This window comes from Engraulis encrasicolus, chromosome 2 (assembly GCF_034702125.1).
Source record: "Engraulis encrasicolus isolate BLACKSEA-1 chromosome 2, IST_EnEncr_1.0, whole genome shotgun sequence".
Taxonomy (NCBI): domain Eukaryota; kingdom Metazoa; phylum Chordata; class Actinopteri; order Clupeiformes; family Engraulidae; genus Engraulis; species Engraulis encrasicolus.
The window spans coordinates 47,796,248-47,819,462 of record NC_085858.1 but is presented as its reverse complement, the minus strand read 5'-3'; the positions used below and the strand labels follow the sequence as shown (position 1 = coordinate 47,819,462).

Sequence of the window (23,215 nt, the reverse complement as noted above, 5' to 3'; positions counted from 1 at the left end):
GGAGTTGTTGCCCTAAATGATCCTAATACACGTGTCTTGTGGCAGTTGTCCCATTTCAAGCAAAACACAGAGCTCTGCTATTACAAATGTTAGGCCTACACTTTATTTATCTGGGACAATAGACCATAGGCTACGGACCATATGGCCTACTGACCCAGAGTAAATGGGAAACAGTTCGGGTTCAGGTGAATCGTGACTCGTAGACCTAAGTCAACTGGCAAAAGTGAGGACATGAAGACAGATAATGAACCGGGAGAGGTGGTCAATATGTCCGCCAATATTATCTGTAATCCTGTGAAGTAGCCTAGGTGACCGTAAAAGCCTCATTGTTGTTGTCGATTTGAGAAGGCTGCGTTAAACTCCACCTCCAAGCTTTCGCTAAGTTATTGCCCACAACAACCATTCAGTCAGCTATTATTTCCTTCTGACCTACTCGCCAGTATTTTGCATTGAAGGAGCGTTCAAGGTAAAGTGAAGGGTAGACCTAGCTATAAGGTCAGGAAGCTATTTCTAACAAACATTTTCGCCGTGATTTCATTTTAAATCAAGTCGGTGCTGGAGGGAGTTACGCGCGAGGGAGTGAGTAGTAGAACGCGCAATGTGCCGCTGTTGGTTTTCTTTATATGACCAGTTTTGTTTACTGTGATACAGACTAATCGACTGTTATACGTTACCACTATCTGCCTCGATTTGATGGTTGCTTAATAATTTGTCCAAGGCTATATTTGCAGGTATTCGCTTGTCTGTTAGAGATGCGCATCTGGATCACAATCTGGAAAACGAAGTAGCCTATTTTCTGTCCAAAAAGATGCCCACACTTTAGCCTGTATGAAATATGCTGCGTTCAAGTTAAAGTTTATTTAGCCATATCAACAGTATAAAATACAGTTTTTTAGGAATGTTACTTGGTGTGCTCACACAACAACACAACAACCTCTGAGGTTTGCTTATGGGTTGTTATGATCGCTTAATTACTGCATGCAAAGAACTTGAACTTTGGTCATCGGATTATGTAGCGGCTTGGCCAAATAAACTCTGTAAACTTCACTGTACCTTTTATGCGCTGCGGTTTACGAGGGTGTGTTTACTGTTTTAGGCCTAGTCTAGTTAATTTTACACTTTTTTGTATTTTTACTTTTTACACATTTTAGTAACCCATGTCTGAGAAAATCCATATGCGCATCTGATCAGCTGTTTCCTGTGTGGCCAATATCATTGCACAATAACACAATAGCAATATCCTATGTAGGCCACCGTTGGCATTCGCCCAGACTACAAAATACAGCCTTTTATTCAGCTGAAACTCTATAGTGCACCACAACAATACCTCAGGATTGCTGCAGTAGAGCGTTGGACAAGAACAAAAACTGATTGGCCTACTACATTGCTCATGTACTGCATAGACCTACATGCAGGCTATTATGGACACATTTTGATCTTTTTCCAGACTTTTTCTCACTCTGAAATATATTGGACACAGAAATGTCAAAAAGGCGCACATAAGGTCCGTGTAGAAAAATGTATACTGTAGCCCAGTGGTGTCTACTTTTTTATGGTTGGTATACTGTATATTTGAACATTTGTTTGAAGTGGGTATACTGTATATATTTGAGCTATTCAAAATAATGGATCAATCAATTTTAAGTGGGTATACTGAAATCCCTGAAATTTAGAAGTGGGTATACTCCGTATACCCTCGTTCTACGTAGACTACGCCACTGCTGTAGCCGACGAGTTACAAAAGAAATGGCTAAAACTGCAGCAAGAGCCATTTCGGTTTTCCGGTCAAGCTTTCTTTAGTAGCCTAACTTTTCGGCGACAAAATACGTTTTTGCACCAGCCGTGTGTGCGCCTCCTTTTTTGTTTCTTTTAGTGATTACTACTACTTTTTGTAAGCGGAAGCGGCAAGCTCACGGTTCAAAAGTCTAGGCACAGACGCCAACCTTTTTGCTTTTTCCTGTAAACTGACATCATATCCAGGGGTTCTCAACCTTGTCCAACTTGGGGCCCACCTGAACTTTTCAGAAATGTCCATGCAGCTCTGAGCCAGTTGGCTAAACCATTAAACCCAAATAGATTGCAAACAGTAACACACAAAATATGATTTTGATTTTTAGAAAATTATTTCAAGGCCCACTTGGATAGGCCTACCTTCAGGGCCCTGGCCCACAGTCACTGAATAGGCTACTGCAGAAAAACAATTTTCCTGCCACACATTACATTTATTTATTTTTTTAAATATTTTTTTTAGGGGCTTTTATGTCTTTTTTTGACAGGACAGTCGAAGATGGTGACAGGAAGCGAATGGGACATTGAGACGGGGGAGGATCGGGAAATGACCCCAGCCGGACTCGAACCGGGGTCCCCGGGGTTGGGCATACAAGCCCAAATGTGGGGGGCTTAGCGCGCTGCGCCACAGCGCCCCCACATTGCATTTCTTAAGGGTTTGACACATGTGTTTTGTAGACTCCCAAATGGCTTTGCTGGAGGGACTTCTCCAGGTCCTGTACACATATCCTCTACTGGCTGCTGTGCTGTTGCTGGTGGCCTATCTCCACTGCTCCGGGATCGGCAGCTCATCAAATCCGGAGGGGAAGGAACCGCCGGGACCCAAAGGCCTTCCTGTTCTTGGAAACCTGCTGCAGCTTGATTTGAAGCGACCTTATGAAACACTCTGCGAGGTGAGCTCTTACTTTGACCCAGTAGTGGTGCAATTGCACACAGGGCCCCAGGGCAAACCAGTTATAGGGCCCTCTAAACGGCCTGCGGTGGTCACAATAGGGCCCCGACCACCAATACAAGAGGGCCCTGGGGCAAATGCCCTGCTTGCCCTCCCTATCTCTGCCCCTGCTTTGACCCCAAAACGGTGAGCTTATTGTCTGATTGTTTGTGTGTTAAAAATGCCCCCATAGAATTCGGGAGCCGGTTTATCAGGCTGCAACACTTGAGTAGGCCTACTCTGGGACCAAATACACTCCAGAAGGCTAGGCCCAAGTGTTGAATTAGCACTGCAATTGTACTATGGTGTCCTTTGATATGAAACCCTCAGTGGGAGGAATGAAAGGATTACTGGCACAGGTGTTGACAATCAAAGGGCATTTTCACACCAAGTACTCTTTCACTGAGCTGAACTCAGTCCTCGTTAAGTGGACCAAAAAGTGAAGCGACAGCAAACAGCAAACCGTACTGAGACCACGCACGTCAATGAAGGTCTCAGTACGGTTCACTTCCAAGGGGTCTGGGTACACTTTGGAGCATTCACATATGCACAGAAAATGCTGAGTCACAGGTCTGAGTTCGCTTAAAAGGCTGAAAGGGACCAGGTGTGAAAACTCTAAAACAGGCACACACTCCTCCAAGCAGAGGTGGAAGAAGTACTGAAGTTGTGTACTTAAGTAAAAGTAGAAGTACCCTGCGGAAAAAATTACTCAAGTGAAAGTAAAAGTTGTACACCAAAAATGTACTTAAGTAAAAGTCCTATGTACTAACTTATAAATGTACTTTTTGAGTACAAAAGTACAAGTACTTGCGCAATGGCTGTCTTTCTCCGTGTCTGTCTTTCTCCATGTCTGCCTACTTGATCCAATAGAAAAAAGTTTCTGCAACGGTTTTCGGTTCTATTTGAACAGGACTATGGAGTCCTGTTAATGTTTTTTGAAGTATCTTTTCTGTGTGGGTGTCAGTTTGGAAGAGGGGCTTGGTCCCGCCTCCCTGCCCGCAGCTGAGGCTACTCAAATATCCACGAAACACAACAGGAAAACCTAGGATAGATGTAACTAGTAACTAAGTCTTCTTCTAGAAATGTAAGGAGTAGACAGTACAAGTAATTGTCAAAAAATGTAACTGAGTAAAAGTAAAAGTTTGTATTTTTATTTTTACTCAAGTACAGTGAGGAGAATAAGTATTTGATCCCTTGCTGATTTTGTTGGTTTGCCCACTAATAAAGACATGAGCACTCTATAATATTAATGATAAAATGTATTCTAATATGGAGAGACAGAATATCAAAAAGAAAATCCAGAAAATAACTTTCAAGAATATATTTTAATTGATTTGTATTCCATTGAGGAAAATAAGTATTTGACCCCTCTAGTCAAAGAAGACAAAATACTTTGTGGCAAAGCCCTTATTTTCTTGTACAGAGTTCAGATGTTTCTTTCACTTAATGACAATGTTTGTGGATATATTAGAAGGGATTTTTGTCCACTTTTCTTTGCGGATCATATCTAAATAATTTAAATTGTATGACTCTAGCTTGGCAAATTGGAGCTTCTGTTCCCTCCACAGGATTATTATAGGGTTAATGTTTGGAAAGTGTCTAGGCCACTTCATGACCTTAATGTGCTTCTGCTTGAGCAACTCCTTCGTTGCTTGGGCTGTATGTTATGGATTATTATCATATTAGGAGGCCAATCCATGACCCACCTTCAGTCTAGTGGTGGTGGGAAAGAGGTTAGCATGCAGCATTGTACGTTTACATGTCTCCCTCCATCCATTTCTTGACGATGTGAAGTTGTCCTGTGTCTTGGCCAGACAAACAACCTCAAAACATAATGTTACCACTTTCATGTATGATGTTGGACAAGGTGTTGTTTTTGGGATCATAGGCAGCATTTCTCTTCCTCAAAACACATCGAGTTGTGTTAATGCCAAACAGTTTGATTTTGGTGTCATCTGATTCCAGCACCTCACAATCATATCCTAATCCAGTTTGATGTTCATTGGCAAACCTCAGGTGAGCCTGAACAGGTTCCTTCTGAAGCAGGGGTACCATACATGCACTGCAGGATTTTAATCCGCTGTGGTATTAAGTGTAGTTAAATAGTTTTCTTAGGGATTGAGGTCCCAGCTGCCTTGAGATAATTTACTTGCTCTTTCCATACAGTTTTAGGGTGCTTTATCTCTGTTTTTCTGGTTATTGAATACCCACAAGGTCAAATCTTGTAAGGAACCACAGACAGGCCTCAGATTGATGATTGATAATCATTTTGTTTGTCCTAAAATTTGGAAGAAATGCAACAACAGTTTGCTCCTTAATATCCAGGAGCCCATTTCAGCCTTCTTGAGTTCTAAAATCTTGTCCCTGACATCCTTTGACAGCTTTTTGGTCAGTCCCATGTTGGCGAGTTTATTTTGATTGATTTGACTGATACTATGGACTGATTCTGCATATTCAATGTGTCTTTTGTGCAGGTTACTACTAACAGTTGTATTCAATTCAGATAACAAGTTGATTGGAAGTGCCATTTGATCTGCGGGATCAGAACTCTTAATGGTTGGCAGGGGATCAAATACTTATTTCCCTCAATTAAATATAAATCAATTAATATATATTTTTTACAGTTAATTTCTGGATTTTCTTTTTGATATTCTGTCTCTCCATATTAGAATACATTTTATCATTAACATTAAAGACTGATCATGTCTTTATTAGTGGGCAAACCAACAAAATCAGCAAGTGATCAAATACTTATTCTCCCCACTGTAAGTACAAATTCCAGAAAAAACTACTTAAGTACAGTAACGAAGTAAAAATACTTAGTTACGTTCCACCTCTGCCTCCAAGAGACTGTCACACAAGCTTGCCCTGCAAAGACGGAGCACAGTAGCCTATCTACAATTAGTATGTCAATGTAGTTAGTCCACTTAGACTTTGAGTGAACTATTTTAACGGATCTTTGAAAGGAAGGAGCCACTGTGATCTGGATCCGGTCAAAGAGCCATAAATCCTATCCACAGCCTATCTAGAACAGTGATTCTCAAAGTGTGGTCCGGGGACCACTGGTGGTCCGTGACAGAGCACAGGTGGTCAGCAGGGGAGTTTCTACTTTTCCACGACAAGCTAGTAGAAGGATTTGTAACATAATTACAAAGCCAAACATGTCTGAAGTCATATTTTTACCACAATGAGACAGGCTTGTAAATGTGAATAAAAGGGGCCCTGCAAGTGATCTGCATCAAAATTAACAGTGTCTAATTAGCACCTGTCAACTGTCAATTCAGTTGACAGGTGGTCCCTGAACATTTTTAGGGGGACAAAGTGGTCCCAGGTCTGAAAAGGTTTAGAACATCTCTGTCCCATCTCAACATAATACAGTTAGACACAGTATTAGGATGCATTCCCGATGATACAACAACTATACATCAGCAAGGCTAAGCCTCAAGAATAACACTGTGCTTCAGAGGCCAACGGTGTATTTACGCGATCATATTACCAATGCCATCGGCTGTAGGTCTAATATGCTTGTGAACACACCGTCCAATCAAAGTGACTGTTGGCTTTTATATATTGTATACCATTTGTTTTCTAGCTCTCCAAGAAGTATGGATCTGTCTTCACCATTCACTTTGGTCCCAAGAAAGTGGTCGTCTTAGCGGGATACAAGACAGTGAGGCAAGCGCTTGTGAACCATGCTGAGGAGTTTGGGGACAGAGACATCACCCCGATATTCCATGATATAAACAAAGGCCATGGTAAGACAAAGCAGACAACCAGTTAGTTAGTCTTTGGTATAAACATGAAACAGCTAGCCTACATGCTATGTTTCTTACCACACTGCAATCTTCATTCGTGCTTGCTGTGGGTTGGTCTTGTGTAACATTTGCACAGCAACAATCTATTAGGCTTTCAGAGGTGGCCAAAGTAAAAGTAGAAATACATGTATGGCATAAGTACAACACTAGCAAATTATATTACATAGCGATACACTAATGATTCCATTGTACCTAATGAGGTGACTAGACGTTTTTGTTACTGTAAAAACCTAAAAAGAATTCCCCAAATCTGATCCAAGCAGCACTGATGCGGCGACGTATCAAACAAATATTAAGGGTGAATCCCATTACACCCCTTAGCCCTACGCGAACCCCTTTGCCTCCGTTTGCGCGTCCACGTGTAGGGGTAGTGGCATCCCGATTCACGTTCAGACAGATGGGTAGGGGTAGAGAAAAGGGCTTTCCACCCCTCCTCGCAGAGATTTTCCAACACCAGACTCCGCAATGGAGGGCGACGACAGGTTTCCCTGAATGCATTGCGAATTCATTTAAAAATCGGCGGCAAGCCGCGGCGCCCACAACAGCACACAAGTTTCAGTATTTACGCTGCAATTGACGGTTTTAAAGTGGTAATAATTATTCCATTGCACTAAGTTTAACATTGTCCTAATGTTGTATGGCCCTTTTCTCCGTGAAACGCACATAAAAACAATCGCTATTAACGTCAATCTAATGCATGGAATTAGTGACAGCTGTGAGTGTCATTCCGTGATTGTTGAAGGGGCATCCCAATCCATAGGGGTTGCGTTTCAAGCCCTACACCTTGCGTCTTTGTTTGAAAGCACGAGGGGCAAGAGGAAGGCAAAAGGGTAGGGGTGGAGATTAGTAATGGGAAAGGCCCTAAGTCGCCAAGTAGCTGAAAAGGTTTGCCCAACGCGCTGTTGTACAAAAGGCTCCAAGTAGATCCACGTTTCCGTTTTTGCTGGTTTTATTCAAGTTTCATCTTCGAGGTAAAAGGTTTCAATCCAGACATTGAATCGAAGACACAGGTGTGCAAACCGTCCAAGGAGTGAAAGTGCGCTGTGCAACCAAGGCTTAAAGTGCACAGAGTAGCGTGGTCATAAGCGGTTCTTACAGTTTTTCTAAATTGGTTTTGTACATTTCTCACAACAGAATAATGATTCTCAAAAGTCTTTGTTCAATTGTGACTTCCTGGTGTTAACTGTGCACATGGTCAAATCAGTTTCTCATTGTTTTCGGCATATAGCAAATGCTCTTGTCCACCATGCCATGGCTGTGTACAATTCTCAGTGATTTCGTACATTATCAATCGCTTTTGTCATATCACTCAAAAAGCTTTGTCACTGAATGCATGAAACTATCTCAATCTTATCTGATCAATGTAATATAAAGCCAAATTTACAACATTTCCCATCCAATCTAAACAACATTTCGCTTCAGAAAAGATCCTCAAGAGTGTACTATTCAATTGACAACATGAGATATTGATTTCACTAGCTTGTCCGTACACTATGACACAATGACTAACCATTCTGCTAGCGCTCATACGTTCATTGACGCAAAAAAACCTCTGTTTTGAAAGCAAACTAAGGGTTTTGAGCAAGAGACTCGGTTTTGCAGGTTATCCACAGTGTTTTGCCATTTGTTAAAGCTGTTTTGAGAATGAATATTATGTTTTGCAAATTGCGAGGGAGATTCGAGAAATGTACAAAACCAATTGAGAAATACTGTAATAAAGCCAGTGGTGTAGCGTCGCCCAAACGAGCGGTATCGTGTACAAAGAAGCGGTCAACAAAATTTAGGCTTTCCCCTAAACACCTACTCCCTACTACCAGAGATTTTTTTAGGAAGGGGAGATATGTCAGAATCGTTAGGTGTCCATAGAAATTATCGATGAAGATTCGTAACGCAAATATGGCGTCTACCCGCACATCTCCCGCCTTTCTGGCAACAAGAACCAACTGCCTGCTGAGATGCTTTGCCATTCATCCAATCATCTAACTGCATCGGCGCACGCAAATTGTTGCGCATGTTCAGTTGAGAAAAGCTGTCACTCTTGTGCCGTTGTGGAACTACTGCGCCTGCGCAGTGTCGAAAAAAACGTGAGAAAAGTGGCTTAAAAAGCTGTATTTTGACTCGCATGACACAACCAAGCAGTCTAGATAGCTCAACGTTTCACGGCGGTTTCAACCATATGGTTTTCACAATCGCTGGGTTCCCTCCCGAACCTGTACTCAGTTTCCCCATTCATTTTTCTCATTGACTCTCAGATCTGGTCTCACTAATCGCGAAATAGCACCCCGAAGTTGTCAACAAGATGGCGGCGACTGTCCCGTCTCAACCTAAACTGTCTCTGCTACTACTGCCACCATTCCCAAGTAGCCCAGGTGATATACAAAACTTAATCACCACGTGACCCACTCTACACACGTCACCAACCCAGCATGTCAATCACATTCTCAACCCAAAACTCAGTCCGCAACAAGCACATAATCAGGTACATTGCTCAAGTAACTGCAGACCAGTTACTCAGTGAAGTTACTCTTGTTGTAATAACGTTTTTTAATAGCCACCTCTGTGTATTAGGGACTTCACGATATTTCCAATAGACTTCCAGACTGAAACCCTAGCATATAATTGATGGACACACTGTATTCCAATGGTCTCCAATTATTTTTCCGTAAGGGCCAAATTATGTGGCGCAAATGAGACTGAGGGCCAAACAAATCTTCCGCTCTTGTGGCCACAGATGGCACACATAAATATGTTTTCATTTGTTCCAACCTCATGGCGAGCCAAATGTTTGCCATGTCTGGGCCTGATCTGGCCCGCGGGCCGTTGAACGTGTAGTTGTGTACAAGTAAAAGTCAGAAGTTTTCAGAAAAACACCTGACACTCAGAATGGTATGTCTCCCCCATTCTCTTCAGCAATTAAAAAAACACAATCTTATCTTTTTTCAAGGGATCCTGTTTGCTAATGGCGAAAATTGGAAGACGATGAGACGTTTTGCCCTTTCAAACCTGCGTGACTTTGGCATGGGCAAGAAAGGAAGTGAAGAGAAGATCATAACGGAGATCAGCTTCCTAATGGATGTATTTGAAAGCTTCAAAGGTAATACAACAGGCAAAAAAACCAATATGATCACAGATGAAGCAATGAACATGACAGCATTTCAGTTCTCAAAACACTCAATTGGTTTCTAAAGCTCCAGTTCAGTGGTGTAGTCTACTTTTTATGGTGGGTATACTGTATATTTGAGCATTTTTTGAAGTGGGTATACTGTATATATTTGTGCTATTCAAAACAATGGGTCAATCAATTTTAAGTGGGTATACTGAAACCCCTAAAATTTAGAAGTGGGTATACTCCGTATACCCGCGTTGTACGTAGACTACACCACTGCTCCAGTTCTAAACAACGTGGTCCTTATACGTGTAACCGGCCATCCGGGTACTTTGTTCGGGAACGGACGGTCCCGCCCCTTTTTGGGGGAAAACAAACCGAATGTCTCATTAACTTACATGCAACATCAGCTAGCCTAGATAACAGTCTATGCTTCAGCCACGGATATTATTTGAACAGCCGTCCACACAAGAGGTCTTCGGCAGGTTGAGCGTGAACAACGCAAGTCTACAGATCCTTGTGTTTCGTTTCTTCTTTCCCAACATCAACAGTGACACCCAAAAGGGGCGTAACGCACGGCACATGGCACACGTCACGCCGGTTACACGTATAGGAGTGCTTCTTTCACTTATCGTGTCAGGCAAGTGCTCCATTGAGCCAAAAATGATTCTTAATTGTTTTCTCTTGCATTATGTAGGTGAACCATTTGATACGACACAGCCAGTGAGCTACGCCGTCTCCAACGTCATCTGTGCTATTGTGTATGGGAGCAGATTTGAGTATGATGACCCCAAGTTTAAGGCCATGGTCCAACGAGCCAACGACAACATTCGGCTTTCAGGTTCACCTTCGGTGCAGGTATTACACTTGATTTATACGGCTAATCAAGGTCTGTGTGACTGAAATGCCAGTTTGTAGTTAAAGACCAGTAAATGGTTGGTTCCCTGTTGCAATGTTGCCTTGTTTAGAGTTATGCATCATTGATGTTTTAAGCAGCAGAAACCAGGTGGTGCAACCACCGTTATTATCTTTGCTGCATTATACAATTTGTTATTGTAAATTAATCATGTTGTGTATTAATTAAAGTGTATATCGCAGGTTAACCACTACTTTGGATCAATGTGTACACACTGTATTCAATAAATGATCCACATATATAAGTCCCTCCAAAAACGATGTTAAACAACGATTTTTGTTGTTTGTTGTGGCAAATGTGGGTTTAACCGTAACCTGGCGACTACGTCAGGCGAGGCCATGGGTGAACGTTCTAATTTTATTTGCCTGGAATTTTACATAGGCGAGGTGACGATCACTAATGATATAACGGCCGTGGCCTGCAGGCCTATAATAGAAATCGCAACTACCGGTAATCGTGCGGCTTTTCTCATGCAGGGCACTGTAACAACTTCTAAATGATTTAGTAACTTTTGGCCAACTAGTTTTAGTAGAAAGGCTATTCATGCAAGGTTGTAATTTCTGCTTGGACCTATAGGCTAGACTAGGCTATGCGACATGGGCTTCTTTTTTTTTTACTAATCCCTTCATATTTTTGGGCTTGCTTTTAATCATTTTTAATTAACTGCCAATATCGTGTCAGCTAAATGCAATAGGCTACCTAAATTACAAACAGCACAAACGGGTCTCTTGAAATGATCTGCGTATCCTAAAATGTGGTGCTTTTCGCCCGACTGGGGAGTGACTGTCCATGGTGCTGAAATCGCGTCAAACTTTTCCTAGGTGCAAAACAGTAGGCTAAAGTATACCACCCGAGTCATGTCGCTGTTGTAAAAATCACATGGCCTACTTCAATTCAATAGAATTACATGCAACTTTAATAAAGGTCACCCACATGCATGTCACAAATCAAGCATAGGTAACCCACGCGGCGGCGGGACTATTTCGGTTAACCTATATTCCTTGAAAAAAAAAAGAAGTCCGTGTGTCACAAAAAAAACTGCACTGTCCGTTATTATAGGCCTACCAAACGAAAGTATCCATATAGAAGAAATCAAGTCTTCAGTTTCAATAATCCACGTTGTGTGGCGCAAATCCAAGCCTTCCAAGTCTCTCGCGGCCAAAAGTGACTAAGCTCACCTCTGATGATATAGCCTACTTATGTTCCAGGTTACTCACGGCACTGAGACGATGCAGGATAATCCATGGAAAGTCTTCAAGTAATCCAAACAGAGCGGTTCAAGCAAGACAGTAAAACAACAATAGTCGCCAGATCAAATAGGCCTATAAACATAAATACCAAAACTAACCTAGGCCTATGTAGATTTGGTATGACGTTTGAAGCATCTCATTCAGATGGCCAGGGAGAGAGGCAAACAATCTTTCAACAGCGTTGGCTGGAGCCTTCGAGTAGAGCCTTTTGGTTGTATCTTTTCAGTCTCTATTTTCCTACTACGCGCGTTGGATCCACGTTTTTAGATGCGTCCCAGCATCTCTAGGGTAGGCTATGTCCGTCCGTCCGTCTGAAACGCGTTCTTCAAATTGTTCCCTTCTGTGTCCACAAGGTGGGAGAGTTGACTATTTCGCCCGGAGCACGCAGCTGATTGCATTGTGAGACAAGTGCAGCGCGAGTACAATGCAAGTGCTGGTACATTGAATAAGAAGCAGTGATAACGCGCCAGTTGCCCTAGCCAGGACAACTGAGGGGGCATTCAATTTTCGCCATTATTTTGCGTTTGGGCCGTGGGAGGCAACTTCGTTTCGTTTTCACCAACACCACTGTGAAGTGTGTGTCACTATGTTCACGGTCTTTACCCCCTTATGACACTTCGGCCCGAGGATGTCAAACGTGAGGGGGGCGCTTCATCATGTTGTGTATGATAGTGTCACGTTGTGCAGCTCAACTATGTGGTTTGTCAGAAACTCGCGGCAATGACAATGAAACGTGGTGCTCGAAACAAGTAGACAAATGCGCCATTTGGCATACGGTGTAGTGATGTTCTCGGACGTATTGCAAGGGAGGTTCATTCGTTTTCTGCTGACGGCCGTGTGGACCGCACAGGTGCCTTCCGCTGTGCCCAGACAGATTGCTTTGCAGTCGTTTGAATTTGGTAATCTCTGGCACTCCTACAATGCAGCCGACTGCTTTGCACCTTGCCGTTAAAAAGCTTGGAGCGAATGATTCACCCAAACGGTTTTATTTATTTATAATTTGTCGCTGTTTACATTCTTTCCCACTTGGACATGATGCTGAAATGGCATGATAGACCTACTAAAGGTTGATAGGCCTACTAATTATTTAATAATTATTTAATAATTTGTAGTGTAGGCCTACTTGAAATTTGAAATCACATGGTAGGACTAGCCCTTCGAGACTCGCACTTTGAGGCAAGCGCAATCGTAACCACTCAACGCCAACCCCCCCCCCCCCACACACACACACATTTTTTTGTATAGTTCGAACACTGGTAGGCTATTTTACTGCCTCACGGTCACATGGCACCCTGTAGCGGTCATGATATAGCCTAATATTGGCAATGATATTTATTTCATACCCGTACGGCATAGGCCTAATTCAATCACACACCGTACAGAATACAGGGCTACCGCTACTGCGGGCTACTGAATGGCCTCGCCTGACGTCACACAATAGATTAGAATTCTTTGAACATGTTACTGAAAATACACACTTTTCCTCATTATATTTCATTTTCTGATGCCCTGTTGCATGAAAAAAATGATGGATAATTGTTGAAGTGGTAGAACTATCAAAGGAAATCAATTATTTTGAATAAAAATTAACCTGAGATATACACTTTAATGCACCAGCTTCACACATTTCCTGTGACTGCACCACCTTGACATCAATGAGCCTTACTGTATACTGTACACAGGTTTCCCATTACAAACATTTGCTCTGTAAGGAGGGGCAAGATGCTAAGCAGCCCAACCACGTGACCACATTTTTTGAGTGACACGCGTTTCCAACAATCAGAATTTGAAGTGGGACCCCTAGCTGTGCACGCTGACAGGAATGTTTACAAACGGGAAACCCCTGTACACAAAATAATGTTTTTTTTCCATTGCTGTAGCAGTGGTGCGTTTAAAAAAAAAAAAAAGTTACCCATATTTGCTACCACACCTGCAGCTGTACAACATGTTCCCTCGTCTGAAGCCCTGGGTGAAGAACCTGCAGCAGATGCTGAAGAACAACGAGGTGCACGTGGAGGAGATGAAGAGGATCATCAGGGGCCTCCAGGAGACCCTGAACCCTCAGGAGCCGCGCGGCTTCGTCGACTCCTTCCTTGTCCGCAAGCAGGATGCCGAGGTGAGGCAGCCTCCAGCAGGGCTGGACTGGGGGAGAAATAGGGCCCAGGCACTTTTGGCTCTAGGGGCCCATGAGGATGCGGGGGCCTCTGAGAAATGCTAGCTATGCCAGATGGCCAGTCCATCCCTGGCCTCTAGTTATCCATCCACATACAGAAAACTCACAGAATTCTTTAAAATGACCATGGCCCATTGGAACACAAAATCTGCTGCAATTTCACAGATTTTTCACGCTAAAATGACTGTACTTGGGCCATACTAGAAAATATTAGGTTAACACTTTACTTAAAGCCCATATCTGTAGCGCATTATAAGCGCATTTATAACAAATTATAATGTGCATTATAATTACTTACAACACATTACGACCACATCCACGATGTTTCATGATGCTTTATGTTAACAGTCATGAATAACCATGAATCTAGCTTATAATGCTTTATAAATCCAAGGGTGTATGAGTGCTCGTGACTGTATATAAACTACAGGCTGCCTGATGTGACTTACAGTACATTATAATGCATTATAGATGTGCATTATAAATGCATTCATATGAACTTCCCTTTACTTAGAGCACACATTGACGACTTGTGATCTCACATGGAACATTATAGCATCTGATGAGTCCTTATGACAGTTTATCACCCAGGTCTGTGCACAGAGGGGTATAAGTACTCATAAAATACTATAAGCCCCATTAGGCAGCCTGTAGTTTATAACCAGTCATGAGCACTCATAACACCCTTGGATTTATAAAGAATTATAAACTAGATTCATGGTTATTCGTAACTGTTAATATAAAGCGTCATGAAACATCATGGGTGTAGTCGTAATGCGTTGTAAGTAATTACAATGTGCATTAAAATGTGTTATAAATGCGCTCATAATACGCTATAGATATGGGCTTCATAGAAAGTGTTACCAATATTAGTTTATTACTTAGTAAACTTTCGTGAAAACATCAAATTTGGCAATAAGGCAACCCAGTTTCAATGAGCAGCATAGTTGCAATACCTTTTTTTTGGCCATTTCCTGCACAGTGCACCTTAAGAGTTTAACACTCGCTGACTGAACTTTGACTCCCCTCCTTCAAGAGCCTGCAACAAGAGCACTGAAACTGAAGCTCATATACACGTTAACACAGGAGCCCCCCCCCCCAAAAAAATGTATAATAAATGCTATAATAAACAGCATATTACTGTAATTATAACATAAAAAGATGCAAGGACGCCTTTAAAGCCACTGTTTTGTTTTGGATACTTGAGATGATATCATGCTTTTTATCCTGTTTACTCAGACGTGAGCCATGGTGGATGTGTCCCCAGGGAGATCTGATTAAATAGTTTCTATGCAGACCTTGAGCAGGCTCAGGAGACGTTTGAGCTTGCCCAAGGTTTTGAGCCCTCCAGTCCCTACCCAGTGGAGAAGTTTTAGTCCTTTTAGGCCCAGTGAAATAAAAAAACAAAGCAGCGATGAGGACTGTAAAAGGACTGTTGATAATGCAGTGAAAGGTTTACATGCGTTAAATTGCAGAACAGTGACTCAGTGAAGTTGCTCGTGTTGGAAGGAAACTATGTTTTGTTTTTTTACTTTGGGCACCGCTGCTTACCACCTCCATTCGATCAGGTACTGTAGGGTTGGCTGTAGCTTGCCTAACCAATGGTTTGTTGTGAGTAATAAAAATGCAAGTGCAGTGGCGGCTGGTAGTCTGTCAAACAGGGGAGGCTGTTCAATTACAATATGTCCAGAACGCAAAAAAAAAAAGGGGGGGGGGGGCAATTTTGACACACATCTTACATTGGTCCTGAGCCACATATGGCCTCACACACTAAAGGACTCTTGTTGAAACAAATTTGTTAATCATTAATCATTATCCCCCTTGTAGCCTATTCATAGGGACATTTTTTTTAAAAATTATTATTATTATTATTATCATTAGGCCTACCTCCGCCACATAATGATGTGATTGAGTTTGCCTTCGTTGTCTTTGTTCATTACTGGGTGCACGGCTTAACTTACCACTAGAGGTCGCAAAATCTTTAATTATTTACCAGACATTGCCAACACAGTAGGAAACAAGGACTCACCACTCACGGGACTTGGCAGTTAACCAGTTGGTCAGACACCACACCACGAAAGCTCAAAAGAAACGGTTGTTCTTCCCTACCTTTTTCACCAAGTCAATATTAGGCAGTGCTCTGCTCTGCTCCTTGATATTCATTTTCTCCTCATAAGGACGACTGGAATTCGCCAGAATTTAATCCACAATGCTTGGCATTTTGCATAGCTCTCTAGCTTTCTTGCAAGCTAGCCCTAACGAAAAGTAGGCAACTTCAACTTTTGAATTGGGAGATTAAAAAGGATAAGGACGTGCCACTATTAAGACTTTATTCGCAACACTAGGTTTACAAGAATATGTACACAAAACTGGAGTACACCGCAATGAATAGCTTCCCCACTGGTTACCACGACGAAACTTCTCAGTCAAATTAATAACATATCCGCATTTCGAAATGAAATCAACTACTGTAGCCTACTGACACGGGGTTCACCCAATCACAAGTCGGAGCTCCAGTCTCCGGTCCCTCCCCCCTCCTCTCTCTTCTCCATTCACTCCCAGTGAGGCTCAGTCTCAAAATCAAAAAAATTTCACGGCAATAGCCAATGACCGTTTAGCATTTTTCCACTGAAAAAGCATACAATCCCACATGCCATTGAAGTCCATTGAGACTCGACTCGCTTGCGTTGTCTTGAGCGGAAAAAAAACTTGTGCGAGCCTCGGGATCGTATTACAGATTGGTTTCATCTCTAAGTTGAGCACATGCATTTTCTATGGAGCTGGGTCTGAAATAGCAATGTTATTAAGTCGTGTAAAGCATTAGTTTACATACTATTCTCCGTGATTTTGGACAGGAGGCGGCGCCTCCCTTGTACTCAAGGAGGAATCGCCTCTGGGACAATGTGTAGGATATTTGTACTACTTTCATACAGTGTTGCCAGATTGGGCCATTACCCGCCCAATTGGGCTGCTTACGGTGGCCGTCTGCGGGTTAAAACGGGAAAAATCGGCCATTTGGCATTTTTTCCCCCTGCAGTTTTATGCCCATAGAAATCAATGCAATTTGTTGAAATTGGGTGGAATTTAGTGCATCCTGGCGGATTTTGACCACCTTTTGGGCGGGATTTTATCAGACACATCTGGCAACACTGCTTTCATACCATCTCCATGAAACAGCTATGCCATTGCGTACCTGACCAGAAATGGCACTGTCTTTAACTCCATTAGGAGGGCGAGCAGAAGGACTCCCTGTTCCATGAGAACAACCTGACCTGCTGCGTGACCAACCTGTTCGCAGCAGGCACCGACACCTCGGGGACCACACTGCGCTGGGGCCTGCTGCTCATGGCCAAGTACCCACACATTCAGGGTAAGTATTGTAGGACCTTCTTTTTTGTGTGTCTTTATTGAAGGTAGGACAGTCAAGAGAGAGAGAGAGAAAGGGGCAGGCTCGGGACATGACCCAAGCAGGGTTGCCAGATGATTTCCAGCCCAAAAAATGCTCAAAACCCGCCTGGAAGCACTAAATCCCGCTAAAAATATGGCCATTTTTACCCGCAGGCAGCCATCCTAAGCAATCTGGCAACACTGTCTGGACCCAAGCTGAACTCACACGCGCACACCCACACACACACACACGTGTCAGGTTTCACTGTGTCACGTCGACGGTTTGTTAATAATAAGTAGGAAGTGGACTTCAGTTCAAAGCTCCAGCTGAGTAATGTTGTAATGTTTCTGTGTCTTTGTTTTGCTCTCAAGAGAGGGTCCATGAGGAGATCGACCGGGTGCTTGATGGCCGACAGCCTTTGGCTGTAGACAGGAAGAGCCTTCCCTACACGGAGGCGGTGATCCACGAGACCCAGAGGATAGCCAACATAGTCCCCATGAGCCTCCCGCACACCACCAGCTGCGATGCATATTTCCAGGGTTACCACATCAAAAAGGTCTCGATTTCTGCCATTCATACACAAAATATGTGGAGAGTAGAGTAGAGTATCATTTATTGATCGCGAGGGAATTGAAGGTGTCAAGTAGCATACATACATACAGAATAAGACAAAGACATTACACACAACATTGCACATATATTCACAAGGTCAAAACTCTCTCCCTCCCACTCACACACACAAAAAATGTTATGTTCATGGGCATTTGGTTTGTTCATTAGTTTCACTTCCTTATACATTTGTTGGTGGTGGGTAAGCGAAACAAAGTTGCTTGCATCAACTTAGGCCTACTACAGGAAACCAGGCTTTTGTTTTCACCCAAATGCTGTCTGCTTCATTTTCAGGGAACGACCGTTATTCCTCTGCTCACATCAGTGTTGAAGGATGAGTCTGAATGGGCCAATCCCTACACGTTCCACCCAGAACACTTCCTGGATGACCAGGGATGCTCCGTCAAGAGAGACGCTTTTATACCATTTTCTGCAGGTACAACAATCTTACATCAACAGTCAGACACACCCTTTTTTGGTTTTATGGCTGCCTACATCAAAATATGTATCGACTAGACCTATAAGGTGTTGAACTATTTTCAGCATTCATGTCTTGGTTTGTTTGTGTTCATGAGTTCATCTTCTTACACTAGGTCGCAGGGTGTGTTTAGGAGAGAGTCTGGCCAGGATGGAAGTCTTCCTCTTCTTCGCCTCTCTCCTTCAACGCTTCCGCTTCACTGCACCCCCTGGTGTCTCGGAGGATGAACTGGACCTCAGGCCAGCTGTGGGGCTCATACTGTCCCCCTCCGCTCACAAGCTTTGTGCGGTACCAAGGTCTTAAGCCTTGCGTTAGGGACACATACTGTACATGCGAAGTCGGCCAAGTGAAGCGAACTTCACCATTCATTCTCACGAGGGAGGTGAAGGCAAGCAAACAGGTCCGAAGCGAAATATATATATATAATAGCTGTCAGTTCAGTTGTCTTCTGAAAAGTTCCGAGTCCTGGCGCAACTAAGTTGGAAAGCCCACGCCATAAAAGCAACCATCGACGAAGCTGTGGAAGTAGCGAAGATTCCCGTGATATTATTTACTTTTAGTTAAAATAGGCTTCTTGTCATTTTGTTGCGCATGGTAGAGAACAGCTCCTCCTCTCTCCTCTCCTTTTCCTCTCATCTCTTCTCCTTCCTTGGTGTGTGCGTATGTGAGGTTTTGTAGAGTTTTGCTGTGTGCTTGGTTACTGTAGGCCTATGTTAAAGGTCTGTTATGTGAGTGGCTTGAGTGATGTGATTCAGCTGTTTTCAGAGGAGTTGCATACAAACTAATCAAATTGATTAGGCCTAAGTAATGAAAGTAAAAAATAAAGCAGAAGTTAAAAAATAATGAAAAAATATATAGCATATAATATGCTTATTATATAGGCATAGTATGCAGGCCTATAGTGTATCTGTGTTGTAGAAATAGTTGAACAAAATGACCATAATTAAAAAAAATAACTAGCCTAACGCATAGTTTATTTTGGCGAGATTTAAAATATATATATATTTTTTAAAATGGCTAGTTGAACTTCTGTTTGGCTGGTAAGAAAAAATGTCCACTAGCCAAATTGGCTGGTGGTAGAAAACGTTAATTTAGAGCCCTGTGTATGTATGTATGTATATATATATATATATATTTTTATTTTTTTTTCACTGTAAAAAAATCATTGCATACAACAATTATTGCATTAAACACAAGTCTGCCAGGGGTTTGACTCTTCTGCCATTTCATTTCATGGATCAATGAATTTGTTTTCAAATCAATTTAGAATGCCATAGAACTGGAATAACCAATTTTGACAACCTATATCAAGTAGGCAGAAATCAGATATGACCATTGCGGTGTAGTACGCTTAAAAAGGTAATGTGGACATCACACAATGGAAACCATAAGCCTCACACATGACTGTTTACTGTTACTTTGAATCTATGAACGACATTTGGTATTCAAATATGTTTTTTGGATTATGCTTGAAATGTCTCTTAAAATTCTAATGTGATCATATCCTTGGTATTTATCAAAAATAGTTATGGACCAATGTCTTTTTCATTTAAAATAAATGAATATTTTTTTCCTGCCAGGCGTTAAGTAAAAGAGTGTAACTCCGAAGATTTGAAATTTCTCTCTACTCAGTGAATTATATCTGATTGATTGTACATCAACTGTACCACAACATCTTCGTGAAAGACACCAGTTGATCAAGCCTCTGAGAATTTTCCTATTCATCCAATCTCAGCTACAGTCCTGCAGGTAAAGCTTTGCGTGTCAAGACAGACTAGATAACCATCTGGAGTTGATATATAGACAACATGACTTGGCCACTCCCTCACTCAGGTCATATTTCTGATTTTAATGTAATACAGATTCCATGCATACCACACATTCCTTTTGTTTCTTCTGGCAAAGTACAGTCAATCCGGAAAGCATTCACAGCGCTTCACTTTTGACATTTTATTATCTTACAGCCTTATTCCTAATGCTACAAATGAATCTCTGTTGTCAAGACAACTTGTTTTTCACATGGTCATAATGGAATAATTTGTGTAGGATTTTGACAGTTTTGAAAATGTATAAAAATAAAAAACAAAGAATTCCTTTTTACAAAAGAAGCATTGGAAATCTGAATTACATCTAAAGAAGCATGCATGTCAACATGCACTGTGACTACAGAAGCAGATCATGATACTCTCCATAGGATTTCATTCAAAACTCACACCCATCTATTTTAGCCATGTGCAGACTCAAAATGTACAATTTCAATGTACTGAAAGGTTGAAACACACACCGATGACCTCCCTTTTAATTTCGAAATAAAAAAAGAATGTAGTTGCTGCCAAAGGTGGTTCTACAAAGTATTAAGCAAAGGCTGTGAATACTTTTGTAAATATGATTTCTTTGTTTTTTATTTTTATAAAATTTCAAAACTGTCAAGACAACTTGTTTTTCACATGGTCATAATGGAATAATTTGTGTTGGATTTTGACAACAGAGATTCAATTGTAGCATTTGGAATAAGGCTGTAAGATAATAAAATGTGAAAAAAGTGAAGCGCTGTGAGTACTTTCCGGATTGACTGTATATAGTCTTGCTATGTATATTATGTCTTCATGATTTCATGCAGCGTCTTGACTTGCAATGTATACTACGTGTAACTTGTGTGTAAGCTGCTAAACACCTTAGTTTCCTTCAGGATAAATAAAGGAACTCTACTCTACACACAACAGGCTCTTCAACATTGTTTAATCACTCTTTCTCCCCATGCTCCCATTGTTTTAATCAACAAGTTATTGTATTATTTGAAGGTAGACTGTGTCATTTTTTTTCTAGGTTTCTTTCAGAATTTATATAACCCATTCACAAATATCATCCTCTTCATGAGTGTTTTCCACCACCACAAGTTTTCCAAGTATTCATTATGAGTGGGAAAAAATTAACCCTTTTCATACATAAAAAAGGTTGATCTTTATCACAGCCGGTCATTTTGACCCAGGTATTTAGCCACGAAGCCAAGCAACTGACTGGAACTCAAAATTTGGCAGTTGAGAATGAAACCGTCAACAAATTTCTTCTGGTCCTTCTGGTTACTGACAGTGTTGTGCACTTGAATGCACACTGCTGAGTCATTCCAGTGGCTTATTCTTTAATCTTTTGTTATTCAAAAATAGAGATGCACCGGATCCTGATTTTTAGGATCCTGCCGGATACCGGATCCACTGCTTAAGATCTTGCCGGATCCGGAACCGGATCCTACGAAAGGGTTTAAACACATAGCCTACTCGCACACTATTTTGACTGAAAAGCCTCGGCTACCAGATCCTTGATCCTGGAACCGGATCCGGATCCTGTGAAAAAACCTATTATCCTGCCGGATCCAGAACCGGATCTTGGATCCTGTGCATCTCTATTCAAAAACTATACAGAGGTTCCAATTAAAATTTGCACCAGTCAGTCAGATTCCAGACCTCTCTAACAAAGTTTCAAGCAAGTTTGTAGGTGTGAGAGGGTTTGGATTTTGATTGAACACCTCTTTTCTCACTTTACTGGCAAGAGTGGGTGACATCAGCCTGAACATTGTAGGAAGGGAAATAATAATAATTATTATATGGTTGTGACATCATCGGTCGAATGCTCCATTCATTTCAACGGGGCTCCCCAACGTTCGCACGTCTGTTATTTTTCGATAACGGACGGGTTGGTCTATAACAGACCGCTGTCAATGGCAACAAGACTTTTCACTGCTAAAGCGACTTTTCAACAAGACTCTAATCAGCTGCTGTGATAGACAACACCTGTTGTCCTGGCTACCTAGCTGTTGCCTAGCGGTGTTCCACAACGGCACTGTTTTGTTTTGCGCAGCAACAATCTTAACATTAAATAGGCCTAAAGAAATGTCCCCGCCATGTGTGAGTCATTTAAGTATATCCATATAATAAGCGGGTTAACTTTCGGCGAGTCGGTCGCTTTGTGGAATAGCAGCACTTCAGAGAGAACAAGACCCCTCCGCTCCGCGTCGGGGTCTAAAGATTCTCTCTGTCGTGCTGCTATTCCACGGTAGCAACCTTCTCGCCGAACGTTAACCCTTACTTAATATCTATCTATCTATCTATATATATATATATATATATAGTACTCTGTAGCTTCTATTAGGATCACCCGATAAGGACAACCAATCGAAAGAATCGACAAGACACGTTCTATAAAACTACCTTACAGACACGTGCCTTTCTCCGATGATATGACTGATTTAAGCTGTATCGCTGTAATTGACCGGAGTATCCTCAGTAAACTCTGAACGTGATTGAATCTCTGCCTCCATGGCCATCTTCCACCAACGAACACGATATCTATAACATTCAACCATTATTTTCAATGGGCACAAAAAAAATTGCACGAACAACAATAAAAAACGATGAGGTACGGAGACACAATCAATGTTTTAACATCTCCAAACTGGGCCGGCCGATTTAGAGTCGGTTAGAGTTGCCATCTCAAAAGCCCTAGGAGTAGGTTTTTTTTTTTTTTTTTTATACATTTTCACGATTTGTGGAAGAAATCTATTCAACCAGATCACACCGCACTCTCGATTAAAAGGTGCCAAACAAACAAAAACTGTAATATAGAAAGAAAAATGTCTGCACTTCAATCCTTTGTGTTCTTTTTAATAAGCCAAGCTTTCGGTCTACTGACCTTCCTCAGTGCGCAGTGATTTAAGTGTGCCCATTTGTCTTTCTATTTTACACCGATTTGTATAATAATAATAAT

The 23,215-nt window shown here is 41.8% G+C and overlaps 1 protein-coding gene across 2 annotated transcripts; it reads left to right on the top strand.

The window, feature by feature from the left end:
* Positions 1-378: 378 nt before the first annotated feature.
* Positions 379-20,870, top strand: LOC134439933 (cytochrome P450 2K1-like). Of its 2 annotated transcripts, none has more exons than XM_063189870.1 (10): positions 379-466; positions 2,467-2,681; positions 6,312-6,474; positions 9,479-9,628; positions 10,338-10,498; positions 13,743-13,922; positions 17,208-17,349; positions 17,739-17,923; positions 18,271-18,412; positions 18,570-20,870. In XM_063189870.1, the coding sequence occupies exons 2-10, from the start codon at positions 2,475-2,477 to the stop codon at positions 18,755-18,757; spliced, it is 1,518 nt and encodes a 505-aa protein (XP_063045940.1). In that variant the 5' UTR covers positions 379-466; positions 2,467-2,474; the 3' UTR covers positions 18,758-20,870. The 2 variants fall into 2 exon arrangements, with proteins under 2 accessions (XP_063045940.1, XP_063045933.1); XM_063189863.1 differs by lacking the exon at positions 379-466 and adding an exon at positions 473-579.
* The last annotated feature ends 2,345 nt before the right edge of the window (positions 20,871-23,215 follow it).